At 36.6% G+C, this 27,599-nt stretch overlaps 2 protein-coding genes and 2 non-coding genes across 18 annotated transcripts in view; all 4 read right to left on the bottom strand.

The window, feature by feature from the left end:
* Window positions 1–24,119, bottom strand: part of SNRPN (small nuclear ribonucleoprotein polypeptide N) — a 50,404-nt gene extending 26,285 nt beyond the window's left edge. For 5 of the 14 annotated variants that reach the window (XM_064367764.1, XM_064367762.1, XM_064367767.1 and 2 more), the window contains exons 1-9: window positions 24,027–24,119; window positions 23,010–23,161; window positions 21,776–21,887; window positions 21,211–21,363; window positions 20,281–20,419; window positions 19,876–20,001; window positions 18,574–19,788; window positions 16,091–16,767; window positions 283–13,357 (exon numbers count right to left, since the gene is read on the bottom strand). In XM_064367764.1, coding sequence (XP_064223834.1) covers window positions 19,751–19,788; window positions 19,876–20,001; window positions 20,281–20,419; window positions 21,211–21,363; window positions 21,776–21,887; window positions 23,010–23,161; window positions 24,027–24,029 — 723 coding nt within the window. In that variant the 5' untranslated portion in view covers window positions 24,030–24,119 and the 3' untranslated portion in view covers window positions 283–13,357; window positions 16,091–16,767; window positions 18,574–19,750. Of the gene's footprint in view, window positions 1–282; window positions 13,358–16,090; window positions 16,768–18,132; window positions 18,271–18,573; window positions 19,789–19,875; window positions 20,002–20,280; window positions 20,420–21,210; window positions 21,364–21,775; window positions 21,888–23,009; window positions 23,162–24,026 lie in introns of all 14 variants that reach the window. The other 9 variants (XM_064367771.1, XM_064367772.1, XM_064367774.1 and 6 more) reach the window with 7 other exon arrangements.
* LOC135271174 (small nucleolar RNA SNORD64) lies at window positions 13,695–13,759 on the bottom strand. The gene has a single exon (XR_010339277.1). It is a non-coding gene; the product is annotated as a small nucleolar RNA SNORD64 (small nucleolar RNA).
* LOC135271176 (small nucleolar RNA SNORD107) lies at window positions 16,467–16,541 on the bottom strand. Its single transcript, XR_010339279.1, has one exon. It is a non-coding gene; the product is annotated as a small nucleolar RNA SNORD107 (small nucleolar RNA).
* SNURF (SNRPN upstream open reading frame) overlaps window positions 24,088–27,599 on the bottom strand; it is a 267,460-nt gene continuing 263,948 nt past the window's right edge. The window contains exon 4 of one of the 2 annotated variants that reach the window (XM_012460385.2): window positions 24,088–24,172. The gene's annotated coding sequence lies outside the window, so the exon portion shown is untranslated. Of the gene's footprint in view, window positions 24,196–27,599 lie in introns of both variants that reach the window. The other variant, XM_064367806.1, reaches the window with a different exon arrangement.

Genomic DNA, 27,599 nt, shown 5'->3' with positions numbered 1-27,599 from the left:
TATTTAAAATTCATCCCTGCTAATTTTGAATGATCTATAAATCTCCAAAGGCCTACTCAACCAGTTTAAAAGGAAGGAAGGTATCTTTTTTCACTTTATACCAAGATAATGAAGGATAACTTCCACCTTATCCCTAGAGATACCTCCTCCCAACATCTTGATTTAGTCAGTACAAATACAGCATTGCCACTGTGAAAACTTAGTCTCCTTACAGAATGTTTCAGTTAGTATTTCCTTTCACTCATTTGTTTCTCAACTAAAATTTTACTATTTTACACCTACCTCAAATTCCATCTTCTGCTTCTTTCCTTTGGTAATCCAATACTCTGTTTCATGGTAGTAGCTGCATTACTATCTAAATCACATGCTCTTTGTGAGATCAATCAAAAACTCTTCATAATGGCTGTTGGGAATAAGAAGTTGAGTACTACAGCCCACTGTTCCTAGGATGTTGAATGTCAAGGATGAAGACAGGCACAAAGTGGTTGTCTCTTTAAAATTTCCTGTTGTTTAAATGTTCATTTTGAAATATCTTTTGAAAATTTCAGGTACAAAAAGTAGAAGTAGTCCTTCTATTCTCCTTTCTCCACAGAGGACTGTTATAACTTTGTCATGTCCTTCCAAACAATTTTCATATCAGATTATTTTCTAGATTTTTGTCATGTAGCAATATATAAATACATCCATATACGATCTTTTGATTTTTTACTCATGTGTTACAATTTCAAAGTGTATTTAAATAATCGCCATTATCACAACATGTATTAAATGTCAGAATGACAAGCTGCAAGTGTAATTCATACTTTTATAATTAACCATTAATATTTCAGTTAGAAAAACTATAAACATATGCACAGACTTCCGTAAACTACTGAAACATGACATGAAATACCAATTTAGCACTACAAAACATATTCCATATAGAAATTGTTTACTGCTAGAATTACATTCATGTTAAAGAAGCTAAGATAACTGCATTCTTTCATTATTGATAGGTTATCTCAGATATTTATGATTTTATAGCTAACTTATAACATATTTAGTAAATTTTTGACAAAACCCCAGTAGCCAGCTATAACACTTCAAAACTTTTGCCAAACATCTGCTTGAAAAGACATAAAATGTATACTTTTGACATATCCAGTATTCTATGCCCAATACGGGATAGAATCTTTATAAAAATTTTCCTAATTTACATTGTAAATTTGAAATCTATCTATGATTATCATTATATCTGATAGTTTTTAAAAGCTATCACAAAAATAAAAAATAACCAGTTTTTCCAAACTCATATAGATAAATATGGAAAGAGATTAGAAAATGGTTATAGAGCTGCGTACTATTTAATGAAAAATCAGCATACATTTAGATGTAACGTAAGTGGAATGCTAAAAATAACTGCAAGCTTAGAAATAGAACAATAGTTCCACAATTTGTTTTTTGATACAGAGTTTTGCTCTTGTTGCCTGGCCTGGAGTGCAGTGGCAAGATCTCAGCTGGCTGGAACCTGCGCCCCCTGGGTTCAAGCGATTCTCCTGTCTCAGTTTCCCAAGTAGATGGGATTACAGGGGCCAGCCACCATGCCCGGCTAATTTTTGTAATTTTAGTAGAAATGGGGTTTCACCATGTTAGCCAGGCTGGTCTCAAACTACTGGCCTCAGGTGATCCGCCCACCTTAGCCTCCCACCGTGCTGGGATTACGCCCGGCCACCAGTTCCAGAATTTTTTTTTTTTTTTTTTTGAGACAGAGTCTCATTCTGTCGCCAGGCTGAAGTGCAGTGGTGCAATCTCGGCTCATTGCAACCTCTGCCTTCCAGGTTCAAGTGATTCTCCTGTCTCAGCCTCCTGATTAGCTGGGATAACAGGCAGGTGCCACCACGCCCAGCTACTTTTTGCATTTTTTAGTAGAGATGGGGTTTCATCATGTTGGACCGGCTGGTCTCCTGACCTTGTGATCCGCCCGCCTCAGCCTCCCAAAGCGCTGGGATTATAGGCATGAGCCACTATGCCCGGCAGTTCCACAATTTTTTAAATGAAAACACTAGTCAGTAAATGAGTGAAAGATTAATATCCTTGAGATATATCAGATCTATGCCACTAAATTTAGATGTGAATGTGTATATTTATGATATAAATGGATACGAATTCAAATAAATTTGCAAAGAGTACAAATAACAAAAGAACAATTATTTAAATAATCTTCTAACACTCAATACATCTATTTAATTTACAATGACCATTCCCTTCTCAAGTCTTCCTCTATCTTTCTAAAGAAGAAATATCCAAGGGGTTTTGTTTGTTTGTTAGCAGTATACAATGCACACAAAAAAAATCAATGGTTATTTTTCTCATACAAAAGACCCTAACATTCAAAAGATATGGAGGCAATCTACTATACCTTCTCAAAACACACAAACACCAAAACGTTACAAAGTAAGTCCCAAGAGGGCCAATTATTGATTATCTATTGTACTACTGAACACTTGAAGGAGTCAATTATGATACTTTACAATGAAATATTTATAAATTTATACTTTGTTGAGACTCCATGCGTCTAGCAAACCTAGATCTTTAGAAAATGACATTTGTATCTGTTATTTTGTTTTTTTGAATACTGTCATGCAGTCCAAGTAAATACAAAACTGTGTTATTCAAAGAGGTAGAATTTTTCCTTATAAAAGACATTTCCTACACTGACTATAAATGTCTATTTATATAATGCCCTATCAACAATATCTCTACAAAATTAAGACTGAAGTTCTAAAAATATAATAGAAGCACTAAACAATGGTTAAAATATAATCTTTTCTGATTACAATTCAAAGTTGAAAATATGCATTCTTTTAACTTTTTCCTTACACTAACAACCCAATAGATACCAAAATATTTGTCAAGAAACCCAAAATTTTATCAAGTTCATTGCCAAGACATTTGCAAAACACAATGAAACCATTAAATTTTACAATGACTTATTTACAAAATTGTACTTTGTGAGACCCTATACATCTAAAAAGACTAGATGTTAAAAATTAAAATTTTGTTCTATTATTTACAAAGTTGTCTTGAATATTGTCATGCAACCAAGGGAACACATACAGAATTTTGTATAGTTCCTAGAGGTAGTAGAAAATCTCTTTAATGAAGTCATTTATATCTTAAACAATAACAGAAAAATTATGGTATCAGGAAGTACATCTGGAAAGACCAAATGCATTTACATGACATTTCATGTAAGTTTTTCATTTTATGTATTTATTTAGAGATGGAGTCTCACTCTACTACTCAGGCTGCAGTTTAGTGGCACAATCTCGGCTCACTGCAACCTCTGCCTCCTAGATTGAAGCCATTCTTCTGCCCTGGCCTCCCAAAGTGCTGGGATTACAGGCGTCAGCCACCGCGCCTAGCCTTCGTCTACGTTTTTAAAAATATGCAATTCATATATGATATAATGGTAAACTACCTAAGAATGGGTAAAATGCAGAGAGTCTTGTCATTTCCTCCTTCTACTATCCAAATTAAAACATGATCAATTTTGTTTATCTCCAAGGTCCTGGGTATCAATAATCAATTTCACTGCCATGTTAGTTGCAAAAGACAATAGTACTAACAAATTTAAATAAGATACTTAAAAAATTCATACTTCGTCAGACTCTCTATACATCTAGAAATACTAGATGTTTAAAATTAAATATTTCATTTGCTTATTATTTACAAAAATGTCTTGGTTATTGCCATGTCAAAAAATGAACAAAACAATAAAATAAGAATATACGGTACGTTCTTAAGAAAAATGAATTGCATGATGAACCTCAGTACATCTAGGAAAATAAGATACACCTTCCAATAGAGAGGTTACTTTTACATGAAACTGACCCAAACAATTTAATTAATTAAAGTTAAATTTTACTTTTAAACGTGTGGAGGGAAAACCAGTCTATCTCCCTTTCTAACATGATTGCATATACACATTTAATACATAAGCTTAAATATGTGTAAGTAATTTGTCTTTTACAATACCAGCAATGTAATAAAGACCACAAAAAGGGAAAAGAACAATCTATCATCAAAAGAAAAATGTGTCTCTCCTCTTTATCAACAAACTATGTATTTACAAAGTTGAAATGTTATAGAACAACTATGATAAACAGCTATTTAACAGTAACCCCATGAGAGCCACCCAAACAGAGCTCTTAAAATCATTTGCAGGGTTAAGCAAAGTTTAACAAAGTGATGCTTGGAATATATTTCTGTCTACACTATCTATAAAACAACAACAACAACAAAAAAAACTAAAGAGGACTGCACAGTTGTCTGGCGATATCCATGGAGGGGGACTGGTACCTGTACCATACCCCATACCAAAATCAGTGCATCTTACTCCCTCAGTCAGCTCTACGGAACCTATGGTAATGAAAATGGGGTGCTCTGTTTACCCAGATTTCAGATTCTGCCAATGCTGTACTTTCCAGCTGCATTTGCTGGCAGATGAAAAACCCAGAGGTAGGAGGGTCGACGTGACAACTGTACATTACAGATATGAAATGACAAAGTATTCAACATCCTTCTCCATGTGCCTCCCAACAAACAAGTGAATCAGGAAGCTAATGCCTATATTAATAATTTTTAAATATATATATATCAGCAATGTCTATGTATTAATAGAAAAAGAATAGATTATTTTAAAGATAGAACCTGACTTTACACACAGCAATCTAAAAATCCCACTCTACCATAGAGGTTTGGTATCCCACTTCCCACTTCACTTCAGCAAACATAAAGAGCTTCTGCCCTGTATTTTTAAGTAAAATATATCCACCAAATATAACAAATTTCTGTACAATTATAAAGGTAGATGACATATTATACATGGACATATCAACAATCAAATAAACCTCTACATAAACACCAAATTAAAAAACAAAATAAAGGTTAACACTTCTATTGGTAAAAGATCATTTTCAATCACACTTTAACATTCATATATTGTCTATCTTCATGTATGTGTACGGTGGGTGTTTCTACATACCTAGGAAATTCATATGTTATTCAAGATGCTTATCTATTATTCACACGGCAGTTCAAATGCTCTTCAGCTCTACCCAAGCACCCAACAGCCCAATAAACACAAGAAAGGACAAGCCACCAATTAGATTGGAAGAAAAAAATATTAAAATGTACATTTTCATATAAAAATGTTTTAGAAAAAGACTATCTCATTTTTTAAAACTTCAGAACTCAAAACAAAACCAAAAGACCCTCCAAATCAAACCTCACAAGAACAAACATGCTAACTCTGTTGGCAAACAATGATTCTTCTTTTGAATGAAAATATATTTCCAAAAATATGACAGTAACTGCATATTCAAAAATGTTGCATTTATCTTCTATGTACAATTTATACTCTACATAAACATGGCATAGCATTTCTACTGATCAAACTCAAGTGTGTATGCCCTTGCCTAGTAGTTCACTGGTCACAAAATATGCCTATTAGTAATCTGTATGCAAATGCTAAAAAGCAAAAGGTAACATTTGTCTACTCTATATTTAGCAGCCATACAATATTTCTGGCAATTTAAGAATATTTCTATTCTATGGTAATAAATATTGTTTATACAGTGATATGTATGCATAAATAAATTTGCATACACAAATACATGTGTCAGGAATTCCTACAAATCAAAGAGTAAACATTTAAAGCAAAACAATTATATATTGTGACTGTTTTATACACATCTAACAAAATCCCCCTTCAGCTGCTCAATTATTTGCACATATAAATGATCTGACTATGAGAAGGGAACAAAAGCTTTCACTAAATATGTATGTATATATATAGATATGTGTGTGAGTGTATATATTTAGAAACATGCAGACATTATAGCTCCTACGATTTAAAAACATATAACCATGTATATTGTATACACATAAGTGTTCCATTGATCAGCCAATGACCTAATGAACTCAGGTTTAACATCCCATTGCTAGCATTCCCATAACATACTTAAAATACCTCTACAAATAGAAACATTTTAAATCAAAACAAGTCATTATTGATGAAAGTCACATTTCTTTGGCAAACTGGTACTTTTCTATCCTATGCTATTTGACCGCATGTGGCAATTTTTCTGTTGTACAAAAAACTGCATATACACCATGTTGTAGCTGTCAGAAAAACAGTCATATATATATTTCTATTAAGATATATAGTATAACAGAAATTATAAGAACATTCCAATTGTAACTACCACAACCTAAAAATTAAGCCCAATGATCCAATGAAGTTTGCTTTTTGCAAGCAAAACTGGTTCTATCCCATATGAATTAAAAATGTCTACATATCTAGAAAACTAGATGTTAAAAATACTTAGCATATCCACCAGCAATGAATTAGTGTTTCGAGGCAATTTAACAAATTTAATATTCTGAGAGGTGATTTAACACTCCCACTAGCAATAAGAAAGCAGTCTACCTGTTTACAATGTAATGTTAGCATATATGCAAGACTCTCAGCATCTTTACATGTATTTAAGTCTGGAGGCCCTGCAACATATGCTCCTATGCACACAGGGCTCCTGACACCCCACTCTGTTATCTCCAAAATCCACATCTAATATTTCCCTAATACTTACAACAGCATCTAGAGTCTAGACACTCCTATCAGTAACCAATGACATCATTGTGAAACAATTTAATCTACCCCAAAATGCAAAATGTCAGCAGTATCTATGCTGGTTAAGATTTAGTAACACAATCCTGTTGATTATAGATGCAAAGTAATACACAAGCCCACCCAACCCTTACCATGCAAGTGTTCATAGAACCTGGTTGGCCTTTTCAGCAATTCCATCATGAAAAGAATCTTACACCATGAAAATTTTAACAGAAAGACCACTGACAAAACAACCACTGACAAAATAACATATACATTCATGACTTTCATACATACAGCAGCATTAATAAAACTTCATAGTTAGAAGTTGTATACATTAAGTTTCCCCAGAAAAACATCACAGCAGTAAACCAAAATAAAAGGATTGTCAATGTACACAGGATTAGTAAGAGCCCACTCAGCGATATCTAACAATTATATTTCTACAATCATTTTCTAAAATGTTTCTATATACTTTAGTAAACTCATTGTTAGCAATATCTATGTACCAAGAAAATGTCATGAAACAATTATACTTATGAACTTTATATACTGTATCTTCAAATGCACATAAACAAAATGCTTTTTCTAATTAAGATATAAAACACTTTCCATGTCATTTTCTATTGCCCTTATGCACTCAACAAGTGAATACAGAATTGTGTACATCTTTAAAAGGTGACCTGAGAATTCCTTTCTAACATCTGTTCTAGAATAAAATTCTACCGAGTACGTTTTCAGAAGCTTCCCTAGGAAACCAGCAACTATATTAACAAGCTGAACAGATTCCTCTTCAAAATCTGTTTGCCTTTAACTAATTGCTTTCTAAGTAAGATTATGCAAAAAAAATAGAACTATTACACATTTAATTTCATTGTCTGGCTTAACTAAGGCACAATGAATAATTCATACACATTTATTATTCAATGTGTATCTTATATTTTCATTTCAATACTATTATCCAAACATAACTTTTTCACATATTTAAATAAACTCATAAGCTAAATATATCCAGGAAAAGAAGTTAATACAATTTGAATATTTGGAGCTCTTTCACAATGCTAGCACAAGGGTGGGAATGATGTCCTTACTGGATGTGCACACAAGTATACCATGTGCAGGGCTTTTACTGGTAAATCTTTCAAATGCAAGTAGACTCTCCACAGCAGCAAAAAAAACCTTCTTGGTTGAAGTTCAGGCAAGTATCAATCTGTATTTCTTTCTTCCAAGGTTTTCTAGCTGTTGAAGCATCTAGCTGAATTCAACAGTTACCCTTCCCCTTCCATCCACATATTCCTGCAGGGTTGGCTTGTCAACTTGAGTTTGTGCAGACCAGCCAAAATATTTCAAGTTTTATACATCTGAAATGTTTTTCAATTCACCAGGTAATTATTTATACATCTGCCAAGCTGTGACTCAAATGGCATTTTGGGGAAGAATCTGGAGTGAGTTACTGTTCTGATGCTGTAAGGAGCAGGCAAGTGAGAGTAGATCTGGACCATGGCTCTACAGTGGACCATGGCCAAAGACCCTTTAAAGCAGCCATCTCCATGGGGCTTTAGACTTCCACCACAGTCATGAAATAAAAGTGCTCCAGAAGCTCTAGAAAAATCTGTAAACTACAGTTTTCTCAATGCTGCGGTAGTCATTCAGGCTACTCCCTCCTGCTTATGTATTTCAATGAAAAAAAGGTTCACAAATCTACCCTAAATCACATGTTCCAATCAGTGTTTCCTGCTGCAAAACTTTCTGAAAATTTTTGAGAGGATTAGAGTAAAGGAATGCCACAAAATATACTAATCCGAATGTTCAGTGTCCACAAGTGGGCAGTTTCCAGTGTTTACTGTGGCAAAAGATGTTCTAAATAATTATAAATTATGCAATCTTTGTCCTCTCTCTTGATTATTGCTTACTTTAAAAACTCTTCAAACATGACAACTGTTTATTTAGTAAGAAAACCTTGCCAGGCACGGTGGCTCAAGCCTGTAATCCTAGCACTTTGGGAGGCCAAGGTAGGTGGATCACTAGGTCAGGAGTTCGAGACCAGCCTGACCAACATGGTGAAACCTCGTCTCTACTAAAAATACAAAAATTAGCTGGGCGTGGTGGCACACGCCTGTAATCCCAGCTACTGGGGAAGCTGAGGCAAGAGAATTGCCTGAACCTGGAAGGAGGAGGTTGCAGTGAGCCAGGATTGTGCCACTGCACTCCAGCCTGGGCAACAGAGTCGGACTTCATCTCAAAAAAAAAAAAGAAAAGAAAACCTGATGAGGTTTGTCTTGTTTTTCCCACATCAACTCTGCCAGTTAGATGAATTAAAGAATCTGAGGTTAGAAGCAAGGGAACCAGCTGAAAGTATGTAAGTACAGTTAAGATGACAAGGCCTCAGATGGAAGAGAAACTCCAGATCAGTTATGTAATGGGGTGAACTGTATCTTTTGTACAGTAAGTTTCTAAAGGAAATAATCCTGGTCCATCTTTTTTAAGCTCCAATTTAGCCCATGAATGGAAGCAGTCTCCTTGCACCCTAGCTGGCATCTCCTGTATACATCTCTTCAGAATTGACAGCCACGTGTCTCACAGTGATCTTAAAAGGATGTTTCTGAACGTAAATGAGTTTGAGATATTTCACAAATTTACTTTCCAGTTATTCTTCTTGATCTGTTCATGTTTTGTCCATTTTCAAAATAACTCTTCAAGCCTTTTTGTTTACATTGAATTGCAGATCACATTTATGTCTACTACAGGAATCAACAGAGTAAATAACCAATTTATTTTGCCAACCAATATAATAGATGCATTTTCATTTATTTTTATGTTGTCAACTACTCTCAACCCACTAATAAGTAAATTCTGTCTTAACCTCTCCAACAGCAATGGCCTCTTGATTTCTAACAGATTTGCTCAAAGGATAAGTTCATGTGAACACATACTTTCTTTTAAAATCTGGAATATTTATTCTCCAGTGAGCTAGCCTGAAGTAGGTGGAAGCATCCAATAAAGATACAACCTTAAGGAACCATCTTTTCTATTTTTAACAAACCCCCAACCAGAAATATGGCAATGTCTTAGGAACTTCTCTACTTGATGAAAGACAACTTTAATTTAAAGCAAGACAGTATGTCCCAATTCCCTACTCTCGGCTATGTGGTAACAATGAAATGTGCTTTTTCTTGACCTAAACCCTAACAAAGGACAGAAAAAAAAATTAAGGGTGAAACAGACAGCCATACTTTGCCTGTACTCTGCTAGAGGGCAAATTTGTTATACTTTCTTCATTCATGTACTGACTCTACTATGATTGTGGTTAACAACATACCAACGGAACAAAAACTGACTATCCATCTAACACATTAACTAGACACTAATTATTATGCTAGGCCTTGAAGACAAAGCAGGAAAAAGTACAATCAAGGCTTCTAATAAATCATTATGTTTCTTTCTCCCTATAAAGATATCAGAAAAGTCAGTGTATTTAGTCTTTTAAAACTGTATTTCCAAATTCTGCCATGTACTCATCTTAGACAAATGAAAAGCATTATTTCAGTAAGTCAAAGCTTTTAAAGAAGTTATCGTTATTGTGACTTTAACAATTTCTAAGGGATGGATTTTTTTTAGTTTTTCTTGCTACCTTGACATCTTTACCTAAGGCTGTAATTCACACAATAGATAAAACACCCAGTCAACCTAAAATGTGAAGCCACGGTGTCCAGCTACACTCACTAGAGAGAGTTACACATCATATAATTGACATTACAATAAAAAGTACATGTCCCAAATTTGTTACCATCCTCCAAAATAATTTCAATAATTAAAAGGCCATAAATATGTTTAAATCCTCTGTAATTTCTTCTCACTTTATTCAGTCCAAGCCAAGAAGTATGCTTGTTTGAAGTCTGGGTTTCTTGTTCAGTTGCTGTATCACAGAGAATGACTCTGATTTAACCTAAATATATCCATATTCTTCAGCACTTTCAGACCTGGAGGGGTTTCAGCTGAAGTGGTTAACATTACAGTTTTTAAGTAAAGGAGAACGGTCCATTGTAACACTATTCCCATCATTGGAAAACAGTACTGAATTTCAAAAAACAACTAAAGTCACTGGAATGCCAAGCTGTATGTTGAAATTTCCCAAGAAAACAGTATTTCCCAAACCCAAAATACATAAATCCACCAGCAATAGATGCTTAACAAAAAACAATAAATAAATAAAACAAGTTATAATGAGTTCAGTAATTAACAATAAATACAAACAGGATTACCTTTCCTTCTCCCAAAAGGATAGTTATTAGGCAGAAATTACCACAATATATTCATTGAGATAATACCTGCTCTTAAAATGTTATTTTTTAAATCTGCTGTTTTCTGGAATTCTTCTTTTATTCAAAGTGAATTTAGCTGGATTGAATTTAGAAACAGCTGAATTTACTCAAATTTAGTTTAATTTAGATTTAAATGGGTATAGTTGATTCACTGCTAGGAAAATTATCAAAAATAAGCTTGTTTCCTCATATGAGGTAGGTAATTTAAATTTACATTAGAAATTTATTATTGTTAAGTGATATATGTCTACATTCCCCAGGAAACGACGAAGTGTTTATATATATACACACTATTCTACACTGATTTACACTATTATATAAGACAATTTTCTCTCAAGATTCACTGGTTATGATCACATTTAAAAATATGCTATAACATGATTATTTCATTGTTTTTCTTTTATATCAGTGTACAGTAAAAGACATATAATAGCACTCTAAGTGTGGTTCCTAGATCTAAACCATCTAGGAACTTAATAAAAATCAACTTTTCATACTTATACCTAATAAGCCAGAAATGCTAATGTCATGACCCAGTAAACTGTGTTGAGAAACCCTCAGGTGATTCTTATCAACAATCAATTTAACGAACCACTAACAAACCAAAGTTGTCTAGAAATATAGTCCTTTATTCATTCTAATAATTTAGCAAGAACATACATTTAATCAGCACACCTTGCTAATTAAAACAATCTCAGTAAAAGACAGTATTACCTATTTATACCTCAAGAAAAGGTATAGAAGCTAACATGGAAAAGGCAGCTGAAACTCCTTCTCTGAAGCAAAACAGAAACTTGCATGTAAATGATAATTCTGACTCCTAACATATGCCATCTATAGTTCCACAATTCAAACAAGTTTTCAGATTTCCAACAAATGAAACAATCATAGTATTACTCTCAATTTACCTTTCTTCCTTCATACAACTCAAGAACATGCTCTAACCACATTAAACTTTGTTTCTTTCCTTGTTTTCCTCCTACTTCTCATTAATGTAATTTGCCATCTACTGCTAATTCATTCCTTCCACTACTCTCAGCAAATTACTTTTATCATGAATTAGCTTGGCTGGAACTCAGACTCCTTTTGCAGGAACGGAAAGTGTCATCCTCTCTCTCTCTCTCTTCCAGACATTCTTATTTTTAGGGCATTTATTTTAGGCCATCTGTAAAGTATCACCCCTCAAATGAGGTTGTTTGGTTGGGCTAAGCCAGCAACTACCACTGCATTCTCTAGATTGCACCAAGTATCTGAAGGTCATAGTCCCCCTGTCAACACTACACCTCAACAGACCTGGTACTAATTCCCTTTTTTTGTCACTTCCTGCTTGTTTAGAAACTAATTCAGTTGGCAAGAAAGGAAAAACTCATATTTCTCAGTTCATCCAACATATCCCTAACTGCCTGGATCAGGAACACTAACATTACCAAACAAATCTGAGAGGTTATAAATACACTAACATTTCTACCAGAAGAACAGAAACTCAAAGACAAGAACTTTGTAAAGAATGTTCATTTCTCTGAACCCCAACAGCTTTTCACTGTAAACCAGTCACTTGTCATGTGATCACACAGTATCAACACCACATCATTAATATATACATATGTATACACATAACACATACAGAATTTATCCACTATGGTAACAACTAGATAATAAGACCCTGCTATATTCAACTGTTCATGGCATATATGTTAATACAAGCTTTTCTAAATCACCTTTTAATTCACCATTCCTCCTTCATAATAACTACTTATAGGCAAAACACAAGCACCTTCTCACAAATGTCAGTCACATATAACTAAAGAACCATCAATCATACAAGCAAAAATATATAGAATAATGTGTGATTAGAGATGCATGTCATTTACCAAATTATTTAATCTCCATGGGGCTCAGCATCAAAAACTATATAATGCCATTTCATCCCCTTAACTGAATCTAAGAGTCAAAACTAAATCTCCACCTATGTGTTGTAAAGATACAGCAGTTAACTTAATTAAAAGTAGAATTAAATTAATCCCTGTAAATGTAACTTGAGCATGTTGCTAAATATGTAAATTAAGTCTCATCTCAAACCAAAGCAATGCCTCAGCCACAAATTAGCAATTTCACAATTATATGCTAAATGGAGAAGCTGCCTCAGTGATAAAAACATACTCATGCAACTTTCATACAAGGTTGGAACTGGGTGATGCAAGTGATAGGGTTAAAAAAAGAGCATGGGAGCTCCCAAGTACTTACTCTCTTGAAATGCATAGTAGAAATAAGCAGAGGTATGGCCGTGTGGGGTGAGTGGGTGGCTCACGCCTGCAATCCCAGCACTTTGGCAGGCTGAGGTGGGTGGATCACTTACAGACCTTCCTGGCAAACATGGCAAAGCCTGTCTCCACAAAAATATACAAAAATTAGCTGGGCATGTGACCACATGCTTGTAATCTCAGCTACTCTGGAGACTGAGACAAGAAGTGTTTGAACACAGGAGGCAGAGGTCGCCAAAGATTAGAGACATACCAATGCAATGAACATAGAACACCCTCTACAAAAGGTTAACTGTACTAAAGGATCTAGAACCAACTTCCCTCTATTCCACTGGAAAAACCTTAAACACACCATTATCTTTAGCCTGTATTGATAGGAAAAACCCTGTGAAATACAGAGTCTATGAATTTATGTTTTGAGTATTTGTGTCCTGAGTCCTTAGGACTGAAACTGAGGCTGGACTTCAGAGTAATCACATTGAGCTTTATCATCATGCTCAGTAAACACAGCTCATCACAAATCCAGCCCAGGTCTTTCCCAATGTCTTTCCCATCAACTAGTAAAAATATGTTTAAAAAAAATTAATCCCTATAGACAGCCTATCTCTAGACAATCCCTGGCCTGGAAGAATAAACGATGAGTTTTATGTGACAATGGATAAAAAACAACAACAGTATCATTCAAAGCACACAGATTTAAGGAAAAGTATGAAGACACACAGTCATCTATATGAAGGAAACACACACAGCAATCTACATGAAGGAAACACACACACACACCCCAACCTGCCACGCTGGGTCTCACAGAGCTAAATACAATAATCATTTCTATTAGCAAACTGTCTAAAGAACTGAAATAGAAATATCCTAATGCCACCACTGATACTAAAACAACTTGCTATTCTCCCCAATAATTCAATGTAAACCAATTTCAGGACTACAGTACACTGAAAACATACATCAAAATATTCCAGAGTTAAGTGTGAACAAATGGTATGGAAATACAGAGGAGGACAGACAAATAAAATCCAGGCTGGCACAACATATGAAGCACAAAGTCCAAAAAAAGGATTCTGAAGGAGGCCTAAACTAACTACTAACTTCCCTGACAAGAAAGCAAAGTAGCACAGTAACACAATCCAAATTTTATCATGAGAACTCACATTATTATTCCTGATACCTACCTCCTAAACATGAAATCATTAGATATCAGGAACTGTATCCTTTCAGCTCAAATTTTTGCTATCAAAGAACAAATAATGTAACATAAAACGAAAATATCTATACAAACATGACATTCGAAAGATGGGAAACTGTCCAAACAATTCAGACATACAATTACCTAACCCTCTAGGTCACTGTATTCTCATTAGTTCCACAGAAAATGATTCACATTAACTAAACATTAAGTTCAAATATGATGATCCTTCTTGAATTTTGGGCCCTTAGTATGGACCTCACTTTTCAAGTTGAATCATCTCAGCAAAGCAAATTAACCCAGCCAAGCTTTTCCTACTAATGATTTCTACATTGTATTAGTTCTTAAAACTCATGGGCAAGCAGGCATTGTATTTCAAAACAACTCCAATGACCTACTAGATGATGCTGAAAGTAGAAGAGCTAGAACTATTTCTCCATGTCTGCAAGCCCCTCCTTATTGTACAACACCTCATCCCTTTATCAACATGTATTTCTACAATGGTCCCAACCACTCTACTTTCTATTGCCTTAACAAATACATCATTTGAACTTTATATCTCAAAAATTTCTACTTTTCTTTCCAGAGGAGTCTTACTCCGTCTTATTCCTAGGCTGGAGTGCAGTGACATGGTATTGGCTCACTGCAACCTCTGGCTCCTGGGTTCAAGCAATTCTCCTGCCTCAGCTTCCCGAGTAGCTAGGATTATAGGCACACACCACTAAGCTCGGCTAATTTTTGTATTTTTTGAAACAGAGTACTGCTATGTTGGCCAGGCTATTCTCAAACTCCTGATATCAGGCGATCCGCCCACCACAGCCTCCCAAAGTGATGGGATTACAGGCTTGAGCCACCGTGCTCAGCCTCAAATATTTCTATTTAATTAAGTGTTCCCTATCTCATTGTGCAAGAGAGACCTTCTCACTCCCGTAAACTCCAACAGCACTTGCTAATTCCTACTTTTTAACCACAACCACCAAGTAACCCCAAAACCATAACCAGAAATACACTGTAAACATCACTGCAAGGTACTAAACAAGTGCTGGTAAACACTAAATAACTCAAATGACCTGTATCTGTGAATGGCTGACTACTTCATGGTGTAAACGTATGAAGTCAGATATTAGGCCTAGATTCTGATCAGATATTCTCTCAAAAAGAAGTAACTGTAAAATACCTAAAAACTTGTTTTCTAACATAAAAAAAAAATAGTACTTGGCACAGTGGCTCACACCTACAATACCAGCTGAGGCAAAACGATGGCTTGAGGCCAGGAGTTCAAGACCAGCCTAAGCAACAGTGTGAGAGCTCACCTCTAAAAAAATTACAAAACTAAAATTAGCCAGGCATGTTGGCATGTGATTGTAGTACCAGCTACTCTGGAGGGTGAGGTGAAAGGATCGTTTGGGCTGAGGAGTTCAAGGCTGCAGTGAGCTATGTTAATAGCACTAAATTCCAACCTAGCCTGTGAGATACTGTCTCACTTTACAGAAACTAGTATTGCTGCCTTATTCATTAGCTTAATATTTCTTAAATATCTATTGTGGGCTTTATACAAGTTGATCAACTGCACATAGTTGAAGAAAAAAACATATAAACAAAATCAACTGTCCTACAATACCAATAGTATTCATGTAAAAGCATGTACTATACTCACTGTGTTCCATAACATATGCTCCATAAATATTATTCCTCCTCCTTCCTGGACAACACTTAGAACCCTAGAACTCTGGCACTTTTATTTTTTTTTATCCGAGAGGTGGCAGTCTCATTTTTACACATCCTTGTTTCCATGTCACCAAGTGCCTGTGTCTTCTGTGATCCAGGGATAAGTTTCCTTTTAGCTTTCAACAACGTACAACATGTAGAAAAAGAAAAAAAAGTAACTCATAATATCTATACAAATAAAAAAGGGTATCTGAGGAACTAGCAAAGTGCAATACTACACCTGCCATTTTTATGTATTCAAAGTTTTCACAACATTTTCTGCAGAAAATCTTGAAATTGGAAAGCCTAGTGAGGCACATTGACTAGATTTCAGAGTGTCATTTTTAAGCTCAAGTTTTGAAATCATTATGTTCAGACAAGGTCCTCTATCATCATGAATCTAGCCAAGGCCACTGCAATATACTCTTATGTTTCTTTACAAGGTTATTTTACCTGAGCAGTTTATGTTTCTGTCCTAAAAGCACTTAATAGGACTTTCAGCCTCGCTGTGACACTACTGAGTAGGATCCACACTGACGACACGTCAAAGTTTAGCCATCAGATTCTCTTCCTTTCAGAGGCATCAACTAAGTGGTCAAAAAATGGTATCACATGACACTGAAAAAGCTGCAACACAAATATCCTATTTCAGGCCCAGATGTCATTCTCCCACTACAAAAATCCCATGAAAATATACCTTTCTGTATTACATAAAATTCATATACTAAACATTAGTATGTCTATGAACATGATGAAGAGAACTGGAATGCAAATGTAAGACAGAACGAAGCAATGTATTACCGACTAGAAAACATGCCTTTAAAAACTTCAACCCATGGCTGGGCATGGTGGCTCACACCTGTAATCCCAGTACTTTGGAAGGCTGAGTTGGTCAGATCACCTGAGGTCAGGACTTTGAGACCAGCCTGGTCAACATGGTGAAACCCTGACTCTATTAAAAATACAAAAATTAGCTAGGTGTGCTGGCCCACACCTGTAATCCGAGCTACTCAGAAGCCTGAGGTAGAAGAATCGCTTCAGCCCAGGAGGCGGAGGTTGCCATGAGCCAAGATCATGCCAGTGTACCTCAGCCTGCACAACAGAGTGAGACTCTGTCTCAAATAAATGAAGAAATAAAGACTTCAACCCACAGATTATAACTGACTACTTGCTGAAATCAGTAAAGGTAGTATCGGGGTAAACATACCAGATAAAGGGTGTTTTTACTAATATCTGAAACAAGATCATGAAAATTCTAGACAACCAGCACTATTTCACATAATTATCTATATAAATTAGTTTCCACTTATAATATTCTATTACAAGAACCTGTAAGAAACAAAACACCAGTATGTTAATAACAAACTTCTGAAATTTGACATCATAATTAAGAAATGAGTTCACAAAAGAGGGAGCTCCCTAAGCAACTTTCAAAATCCTTTTAATTCCAAGCCAAGTTTACCTATCACATAAAAATAGAATACCTCAAATACTTCATAACCTATTTTAAGGTAGCATAATTATCCCAGAATTCTATTTGAAATTATTTTATAAGCTACAATGAACTCATGGCAAACATGATGTGCAACATGGATATACTTGTGGAGTGAGTTAATAACATGCATATCAGGAAATCAGAAAGTTGGTGACCAATCATCTTTTAGATGAGACATGTATTTATTTTAATGCAAGAATGTAGGATGGTTGTTGAGTAACATCAAGCATCAACTACCAAGAATATTTGAAGACTGGTATGTTGATATGCATCCCTAGTGGAAACACACAGAAGCAGAGACTAGCATTCCATAACAAAAAATTCATCACACTCAATTATACTAAAATCTATATCCAAAGTTTTCTTCTACTGTATCATCACAATCAGGATTCTCAAGAAGTCCAGGAAGTTCCAGACAAAAGAAAACAGTATTATCACCAAGCAAAATAACTGCAAGAAGCAAGAATCTTGCAAAATCCAGAGTTCTTATACCTTACCTTTAACTCATGTAACAGGCCATATTCAATTAAAAATATCCTGAAAACAGGTTTTCTTCAAATATGCTGCATAATCATTCATGCCAAAATCTAAGGCCCATCTACACCAGCGCACCAATGCAAGGAGAAACGCTTCCCCTCCAATAACAAAAAAAAAGTAATCAATTGTAAGTACTTGCAGAGCAGTATGGAAAGAACTCACAGGTCTCTCTCTACATACTACCCCACAGTTTGCAGAGGAAAAGTGTTTGTCTTATCATCAGTTAATTTGTCTGAACTGAGAAGCTCTGCCTTCAAAGATCCAGATAAAGTACTTTGGTTGTGGCTTTGGTAAATCAAAAAGCTTATTTTAACATTTATAAATTCTGAAAACAGTAATGTTACTCCTGTATTATATAATCTCCTAAAGCAACTAAGGCTTGGCCTCTTTATTTTCCTTACCTGAGAGTGGCCATTAATCCTAGAAGCTATTCTGGCAGAGATCATTTATCAAGTCAGTAACAGGAACTGTTGTCACTCTGATAATTCCTCTTCCTTGGGTGATTACCACCTGCAAGGATGTGATTTAAAAGATGGAAAAGGTGACATTCACAACCACTACTGGTAAATTCAAGAGAAAAAAATGTAATTCCAATCAATTTATCAGTATCGTTATGGCATTAACACCAATCTCTGTAGCATTTGGTAAAACCCACTGCTATCATCACTGCCAATCATTCCCTTGCTGCCTAAACATTTCTTCCTTTTATAAATGGCTTCTTTGTTCCACAACCATCTCAAACTGGACCTAGATACTAGGGCATTCCAGAACTATTTAGCTCCCTGTATGTCACTTAGTGATATCCCTGGACATAACTAATTTGTATTTCAGTGTGCCAAGTATGTTTTAGTGTGTCAGCTATCTTTATTATCAGTATTACAACTTATTAACCCAAATATGCAACCTCCTGCCTCCAAGTACCCAGGATCTGCCCCTCATTTAGTAATTTATAAACAAACACTTACTCAATGGTTGAAAATGATATACCAGTATCATATCCTCTATTCTGATCACAGGGCACGGTAAAACCTGATCAACTGAGGTCAACATGCCAAAAAAAAAAGAGTAACTTCCATTTCAAATGCCTTCATATTTAATGAGCATGGAGTGTGATTCATTACAATTTCCTTCATTATACAGGTGACCTTACAAGGCCTTTCATTCCATCCCCACTTCCCTTCAGATAATGGGACATAGCAACATGAGAAGCAGGAGGCCATGTGTGAAACAGTACAACCACTTAAATCCCCTGGGTCATGAAAACATTATTAAACCAACACCAGTCAAGGCACAAAGTAAAAGTCAGAAAGCAGAAAACCTTTTTATCCTAAGACTTAAAGAGAGTGATTTGAATCAACTGCTTAATAGGCATCACCTCATCCACAGTAACTTAAGAGCTCATCAAAATCAACAGGCAAAAAAATATATACAACAGTACCTCACAGTTTAATTGCTCTATGCATTTATTATTAGCTATTATTAATGCAGAACAAGGGGACAAAAAGCTCACAAACACTCTACACAATTTCAGAAGACGCATTGCAGGGGAGAGAGAGACTGAGATGGATCAACAGTATGCTAGGGTCTTGGTGGACGCATTCCTGGGGGAGGTGGACCTGAAAGGAAATAGAAACATTGAGAAAAAGAGGATACAGATATGCAGGGGCCTGGCTGAACCATCAAGCCCCTATGCTCCCACTCACCTCTAATGCCTGGTGGAGGGGGTCTCATTCCCGGAGGGGGCATACCTATTGGTGTCCCTCGAGCAGGGGGAAGCCCAATTGGTGGGCCCATGGGTGGTCTCATACCAGGTGGAGGAGCCATAATGCCTACGGTGAAAAACGGCAGAAATAAAGGCCTTATAAACTAGCTTAGGAAAGTTGTTAGAATTTAGTCCAAATAATCCCTAAAGAAATGGGCCATACAACAATGATAGAGTCAAATAATTTCTATATGACAATTACTCTTCTATGTCTTTCATCGAAAACCAGTATCTAGAAGAGGGAAGCATATTCCCCCAATTCTTAGGTTCTCAGGATGTGCCTTAAATCAGTAAGCTATCTCACATCAGAAACCAAAATTCATCTTCATTTTCAGCAGTCCCTTACCTGGAGGTGGGGTTGCTCTCCCGACAGGTGGGGGCGGAGTCCCCCGTCCTGGTGGGTACTGTGTTGGGGCTCCAGCAATGCTGGCAGTCGCAGCAACAGCAGCAGCTGCTACAGTGCCTCTTCCCTGTGGAGTCATTACCTGAGAAGACAGGGCGAGAAACAAAGTAAGGCAAAACTTCACATTATTCACACACAGAAAATAAATTAGAAAAATGACCTATTAGATACAATTAACTGTTGCAATGATGTACTTCTCTCATCATTTCCATGTTTTTTTGAGACAGTTTCACTCTTGTCACCCAGGCTGGAGTGCAATGGCGTGATCTCGGCTCACTGCAACCTCCCATTCCTGGGTTCAAGTGATTTTCCTGTCTCGGCCTGCTGGGTAGCTGGGACTACAGGCACCCACCACCATGCCCAGCTGATTTTTGTATTTTTAGCAGACACAGGGGTTTTCACCACATTGGCCAGGCTGGTCTTGAACTCCTGAGCTCAAGAGATCTGCCTGCCTCAGCCTCCAAAAGTGCTGGGATTACAGGTGCGACCCACCGCACTCAACCAAGAAACTCAAATTTTAAAAATACCGTAAAAAATAACCAGGCCTATTTCCATATTTTAAAAACTAATCTTGGTCCACTCACATCCAAAAAGCCCTTTCATTTTTTCAACTCTGGTATATCCATGCATTCTGTTCACTCACCACTAGTGGCAAGTTACTCTTACCAAGAATAACTTGGGTAACTTTTATCACCCCATGACCATTTTAAGTGGCTAGTTTTATTCCCTTCCTCCTGTATATGTGTCTACCAGTTCCTGCTAGACTATATGCTGTTTACACAGTATGAAATGTACACTTAGGTTTTTAAATCTTCTCAGCCTCTGGCTTAGTCACATTCTCCCAATAATATAAACCCTCTGCCGGCTCCTCACCTGCTGGGATGGGCCCCCAACTCCTCGGACAGGGCCTGCTAATCCAGCAGGGGCCTGGGGAATTGGCACACCAGCTGGTACTCCTCTACCAGCTGCCCTACCAACCCCAGGGCCTCCTGCAGCTCCAGCAAGTGGTACCCGAGCAATGCCAGTCTGAAACAAGAAAATTTATAACCTAAAACCAAATGATTTACCAAAGTTCTCAGTATTCTTATTCATCAGAGATCACTTCTCTCCACTATTTTCTCAGGACACCTATCTCCTATTAGTCGTGATCCAAATGAACAAGTAAGTATACCCTTATCCTGTGCCTAAAATACACATTTTGTCAAATTATGAAAACATCTTTTATAAAAATACCAAGCAAAAATGAATCAGCAACTCCTACCCTTACCTGGGTATAATTCACCAAAAAACTCTTAATCCCAAATAGAATAGGCAACCAACAACTGAAATTAAGTGACTGGCACATTTTACTTGACAATGTACATCAAACTGTGCCTGTGCTGTACCCTGATTTCAGATGTCTCACATAATAGGATGTTCTTGCCTACATCTTCCTTACATCTTTGGGGGGTGGCCCCTCCACAGTCATGGATACCAAGTTCTCCCCACGTAGCAACACCAGACCCAAAACCCGCTTTTCTTCACGCTCTGGTTGCTTCGCATTCTTTGGCCTATAAATCAGAATTAAATTTTAGTGAGATAAATTTTAGTGACGCCTAGATCACTCATTCATCAAAATATTTATACAACATCAAGTATCAATTAAGATAACTGTTGCTATTTAAACATTTACTGAGTTGTGACTGAAAAACAAACAAAATCTCTAAACACTGTTAATAATACAAGGGTAAATAATAAAGCTCTTCTCTGATCTAACTTTAGTCTTTTACAGAATGTTCCCTTGATGTTACACTACAACAAGACTAACTTTTTTTGGAAAATACCTTTTAAGAAAGACAAAATTGGGCTGGGTGTGGTGGTTCACGCCTGTAATCCCAGCACTTTGGAAGGCTGAGTCGGGCAGATCACCTGAGGTCAGGAGTTTGAGACTAACCTGGCCAACAGGGTGAAACCCTGTCTCTACTAAAAATAAAAAATTAGCCAGGTGTGATGGCATGTGCCTGTAGTCCCAGCTACTCAGGAGGCTGAGGCAAGAGAATCGCTTGAACCCAAGAAGCAGAGGCTGCAGTGAGCTGAGATTGAGCCACTGCACTCCAGCCTGGGTGAAAGAGTGAGACTATGTTTCAAAAAAAAAAAAAAAAAAAGACAAAATTTAAACTTCAGTTTTTATATTAAAATGGTAATCTCTTTAAAAAATTACTTAAATAATCATAATGACAGGTGACATGGAACTGAAATAATGGCAACAGTACCAGGTAAAAATAATGGGAACAGTAATAAGCAAATGGTAACCATATCCCAACTCCTCAACCATGAAGAAAAATTGGTATTGTCTATTTCAACCAAGATTTCTTCGGTATAGGACCGCTGCAGAAGCCAACCAATTAACAATAGCATGTTTCTCAATTTTAAAAATAAAGTAACTTAATATTTTGATCATAGCATATGCTTTTATTCCCAGTAATACATCTACGATTGTTTCACAAACTTGAAAGAGTTTAGATGCAGACTCTGAACTAATTCAGAGATCAAGTCTAGAGGTTAAACAATAGACTGGATCTACAATAATTTCCCTACCTACTTCAGTTACCCTTGGAAATCCCTTAATCCACCTATGGCTTTCCCTTCCGATTGCCTCTGTCTCCAACCCCATTCACCCAAATCGACCTTACTTGATCTTTCTGAACTCATCACAATCACAGAGGATCAAATTCATATGCTTGTCAAAAGCCTTAAAGGTGCCAATGAAGATTCGGCCATCTTGTAGGATGCATCTCATTCTATAGTCAATGTGCTGTAGCATCTTGCTACTCTTGCCCACCGTCTGGAAGCAGTAAGACAAGAGTCACATTTAGCATGCCTGCACCCTAGTCATCTTATCCTGTTTCATCTCCATTCTTACATAATCTAAGCCTGGTTTCCTTAACTAAACAAATATTCTTTCCTCCTTTTCCACCAACATTCTTCCTTATTTACTATGGCTCTCTGAAGGACTACAAAGGATTATGAAAAGTTTTTCCCATCTCATGAACCAATTTTCACCTCCTTAGGGGTGATTATCCTTCTCTTTGACAATGTATACTCTAAACTGTCCACTCCCCCTAACTAAACCAAACCACAATGATGTAGGGTATTCTCTCTCCAGACTGCTTTTCTCTATACCATTCATGCCCAAACCCTTCAGTTTTTAAAGTTCTCTTTATTGTAATCTGACCTGAGAGTCCTTCACCACCGGAAGTATGACTAAAAACTCCTCTATTTTCTCACATCATAGAACATTTCTCATGACCAGGCACAGTGGCTCATTCCTGTAATCCCAGCACTTTGGGAGGCCGAGGCGGGCGAATCACTTGAGGTCAGGAGTTCAAGACCAGCCTGGCCAACATGGAGAAACTGTCTCTAATAAAGAGGCCAGGGCATGAGAATCTCTTGAACCCAGGGGGTAGAGGTTGCAGTGAGCCAAGATCGAACCACTGTACTCTAGCCTGGGAGACAGAGCAAGACTCCGTCTGAAAAAAATGAAAAAATCAGCTCATTTCCAGCTGATACTCAATGCAATGAGAATTCATATCCATAGATATACCCTTATTTCCAACATTCAGAACCCAAAATCACTGCACATGCTGGAAAACTATTCCTTTTGGCCCTTAAAGCAGGTTTTCAACCCTCTGCCTGAACGTACAGCTTACCATGATTGCTGTTCCACCAAATCCAATGTCCACAGTTAAAACTTGATGCTTCTGAAGACCTAGGGGAAGGCTCTAGATAAAGGTATGACGCAGGTTCTCCTAGAAACAATGCAAGCTGGGCAGAAGCTTCAAAGAGCAGATTGAGCCTGCAGAGGAAAGCATGTTAAAGCTGTACTGCAATCTACCATGTTTTAAAACAGGCAGACAATTTTACATGAAAATCACTATGACAGACTTGTTCAAAAAACATCCTTCCTCTCATACTTGCTTCCTCACCAAGGGACTACCAAATTTCACTAGTTCCTCATTCTTAACTCCCACATTTGACACATTTAGGACTGATGAAACCCATTGAATTTTATTTTACCTAGCAATTCCTAAGTATTTCAAAACCTAAGCTTCATTTTCCAAAATTTAGTGTTTTTCTTTCCATTCTTCATTAAGGTACTGTCTCTCTCTCTAGTTCAGAAATAATATCAAGTTATCTCTATATAAAACATCTCAATTATTCTTTCACTTAAATTTTTCCTTTTTTCTGAAATACCTATGATATCATCTGCAATATTCTTTCTTCCCCCTAAACTGCTTCAAGATGATGGTAGGCAATCTTTCCCCACTAAGAACTAAATGTGTTATAAACCTACCAAAGACTTCCCGTATCAAAAGGGAACATAGAACTATGGAATATGTACATACAGACTCTCATCAACAACTTTCATATATCACATAATGAAGAAGTTATAAATCACGTTAGTGGCTGGGTACAGTGGCTCACGCCTGTAATGCCAACACTTTGGGAGGCCAAGGCAGGTTGATCACCTGAGGTCAGGAGTTTGAAACCAGCCTGACCAACATGGTGAAACCCTGTCTCTAGTAAAAATACAAATAAATTAGCCGGGCATGGCATTGGGCACCTGTAATCTAGCCACTCGAGAAGCTACGGCAGGCTAATCACTTGAAGCTGGGAGGAAAGGTTGCAATGAGCCAAGATCATGCCACTGCACTGTAGCCTGGGCAACAGGAGCAAAATCCATCTCAAAACAAATAAATAAATAGACAGATAAATAAATTGCGTAATGATGGGGATGCATTAGGAGAAATGCATTTGGTGATATCATCATGGTATGAACGGTGTACTTACACAAACCCAGAGGATATACATAGTCTACCATGCTTTGAGGCTATATAGTATGTGGGTATGTGTATTTATATTGGTCTTTCCACTACGATCCACACATATATATATATCCATATGTATATAGATATCTATATAGACATGGGTATCTATACAGATATATATATTGGATATGTATCCTAGTAAATTTTTAGGTACCACACAAAAAGCTAATACTCATAACTGGTTTGTCTTTTTTTTAAGAGTCTTGGCCAGGTGCGGTGGCTCACGCCTGCAATCCTAGCACTTTGGGAGGCCAAGGTGGGTGGATCACCTGAGGTCAGGAGTTCAAGACCAGCCTGGCCATCATGGTGAAACCCCATCTTAATTATTTAAAAAAAAAAGAGTCTCGCTCTGTCGCCCAGGCTGGGGCGCAGTGGCACAATCTTGGCTCACTGCAACCTCTGCCTCCCAGGTTCAAGCAATTCTCCTGCCTCAGCCTCCTAAAGTAGCTGGGATTACAGGCTTCTGCCACCGCAACTGGCTAATATTTGTATTTTTAGTACAGACGGGCTATCGCCGCCTTTTTGGCCAGGTTGGTCTTAAACTCCTGAACTCAGGTGATCCACCAGCCCCAGACTCCCAAAGTGGTAGGATTACAGGCATGAGCCACTGCGCCAGTCCACATAGTTTCTTATTTTTCCTGGCTATCATGTGCCTTACAATTTTAATGAAAAATGGTACCAAGTATTTAAATGTTGTTAAAGACTACCCATTTTCCTCCACAGCAGGCTGTAACATGATTCTTAGACTGAGCCCTTCCCAACAAAATTCATCTGATTGTCTACCCTGTAATATATACTTCATATATACTTCTATAATCCATTCTTCATCACTTTCTATGACAATTTGACTATACTCACTGGCCCCCACTTTGGTATTTTCTTCTTTGAATCTGCTCCTCTACCACAAAAGTCAGTCATTTTTTTCTTTTAAATGGCAAGACAGTAAATATTTTAGGCTTTGTCTGTCATTCAATCTGTTACAACTACTCAAATTTGCACTCATGTAGCACCAATGTGCCCACAGACAACACATATAAATGAACATAGTTGTGTTCCAATAAAATTTCATTTATATATAAACAAGTAGTGGTCCAGATATATTACCAAACCCTGCCCTAAAGGTATCCTAGTAACAGTTACTATTTACATAGAACTAGCAGTTGGTACTAGAATGAGATAAAATTAAGTAGCATAAAATTAGACAGCCCTACTTGCAGACTATAATGTATGACTTAAATGTTATATTTCAAAATTTACAAAAATCTGTGAACTAATTGAGAAGCTAACAAATTCCTAGGTAAAAAGAAAAAAATCAATTGTACACACCTATTCAATGAAAAATTCCCTTACTCTAGGGGAACAACTTGGGCCAATAATAAGATTCCAATCTGCTTATGCAACTAGAAAATGTTAAGTATAAAGGATTCAAGAAAGGAAGATTTCTCAGAAAACTTCTGTCTCTCTTGAGTTAAACTCAAAATGAGCTAGCTGGGCACTGTGGGTCACACCTGTAATCCCAGCACTATGGGAGGCCAAGGGAGGTGGATCACGTGAGGTCAGGAGTCTGAGAGCATCCTGGCCAACATAGTGAAACTGAGTCTCTACTAAAAATACAAAATTTAGCCAGGTGTAGTGGCAGGTACCTGTAATCCCAGCTACTTGGACAGCTAAGACAGGAAAATCACTTGAACCTGGGAAGTGGAGGTTACAGTGAGCAGAGATCACACCACTGCACTCTAGCCTGGACTACAGAGTAAGACTTTGTAACCAAATAAATAAATAAATATATACTCAAAATGGTGGCCATAGTAAGTCTAATTAATTCAAGTTGAGGGGTAATATTTCAAAAACAGACTCAGAAATGAGGGCATTCTAAACTTAAAGTAGAGAAAAAGAAAAATCACAAAAAGAAAACAAGGGAATAAATCAAAACCAACTTTGTAATAGCTTCCTCCTAAAAAATAAAAGCAACAACAAAAAAACTAAATAAATCTACATCACGTTGAAAAATTATGAATAATAATATTTTTATTACATTGTCTGCTGATTCAAATAGGAAATACACTGGTTAAAACAAAGTTGAAAAAGACAAAACAAAAAGTAATTATTAAATAAGCACAAGAAAGTATTTAGATTCTGTAATACTTATGGTTAATTATGTGCTGTGTACTTATAACTCACTAAGCATAAACTATATTCAAATTAAAATACCTAAAGCTGTGAAAGTATGTTGTAACTAGGCTGTTATTTTTTTGAAGGCTATGAATACTAATACAATACTTTGCAATAAAACTTAGAAAAATGTACCTTAAGTTCATATTCCTTGATTCAAATTATTTTCACATCTGCATATCTGAAAAAATTATTCTACCTTAAGTTTTATACAAAGCTAGT

Source organism: Aotus nancymaae, unplaced genomic scaffold (genome assembly GCF_030222135.1).
Source record: "Aotus nancymaae isolate 86718 unplaced genomic scaffold, 86718_ANA_hifiasm-v0.15.2.pri h1tg000075l, whole genome shotgun sequence".
In the NCBI taxonomy this organism is placed as follows: Eukaryota; Metazoa; Chordata; class Mammalia; order Primates; family Aotidae; genus Aotus; species Aotus nancymaae.
This window is presented reverse-complemented; position numbering and strand designations above follow the sequence as displayed.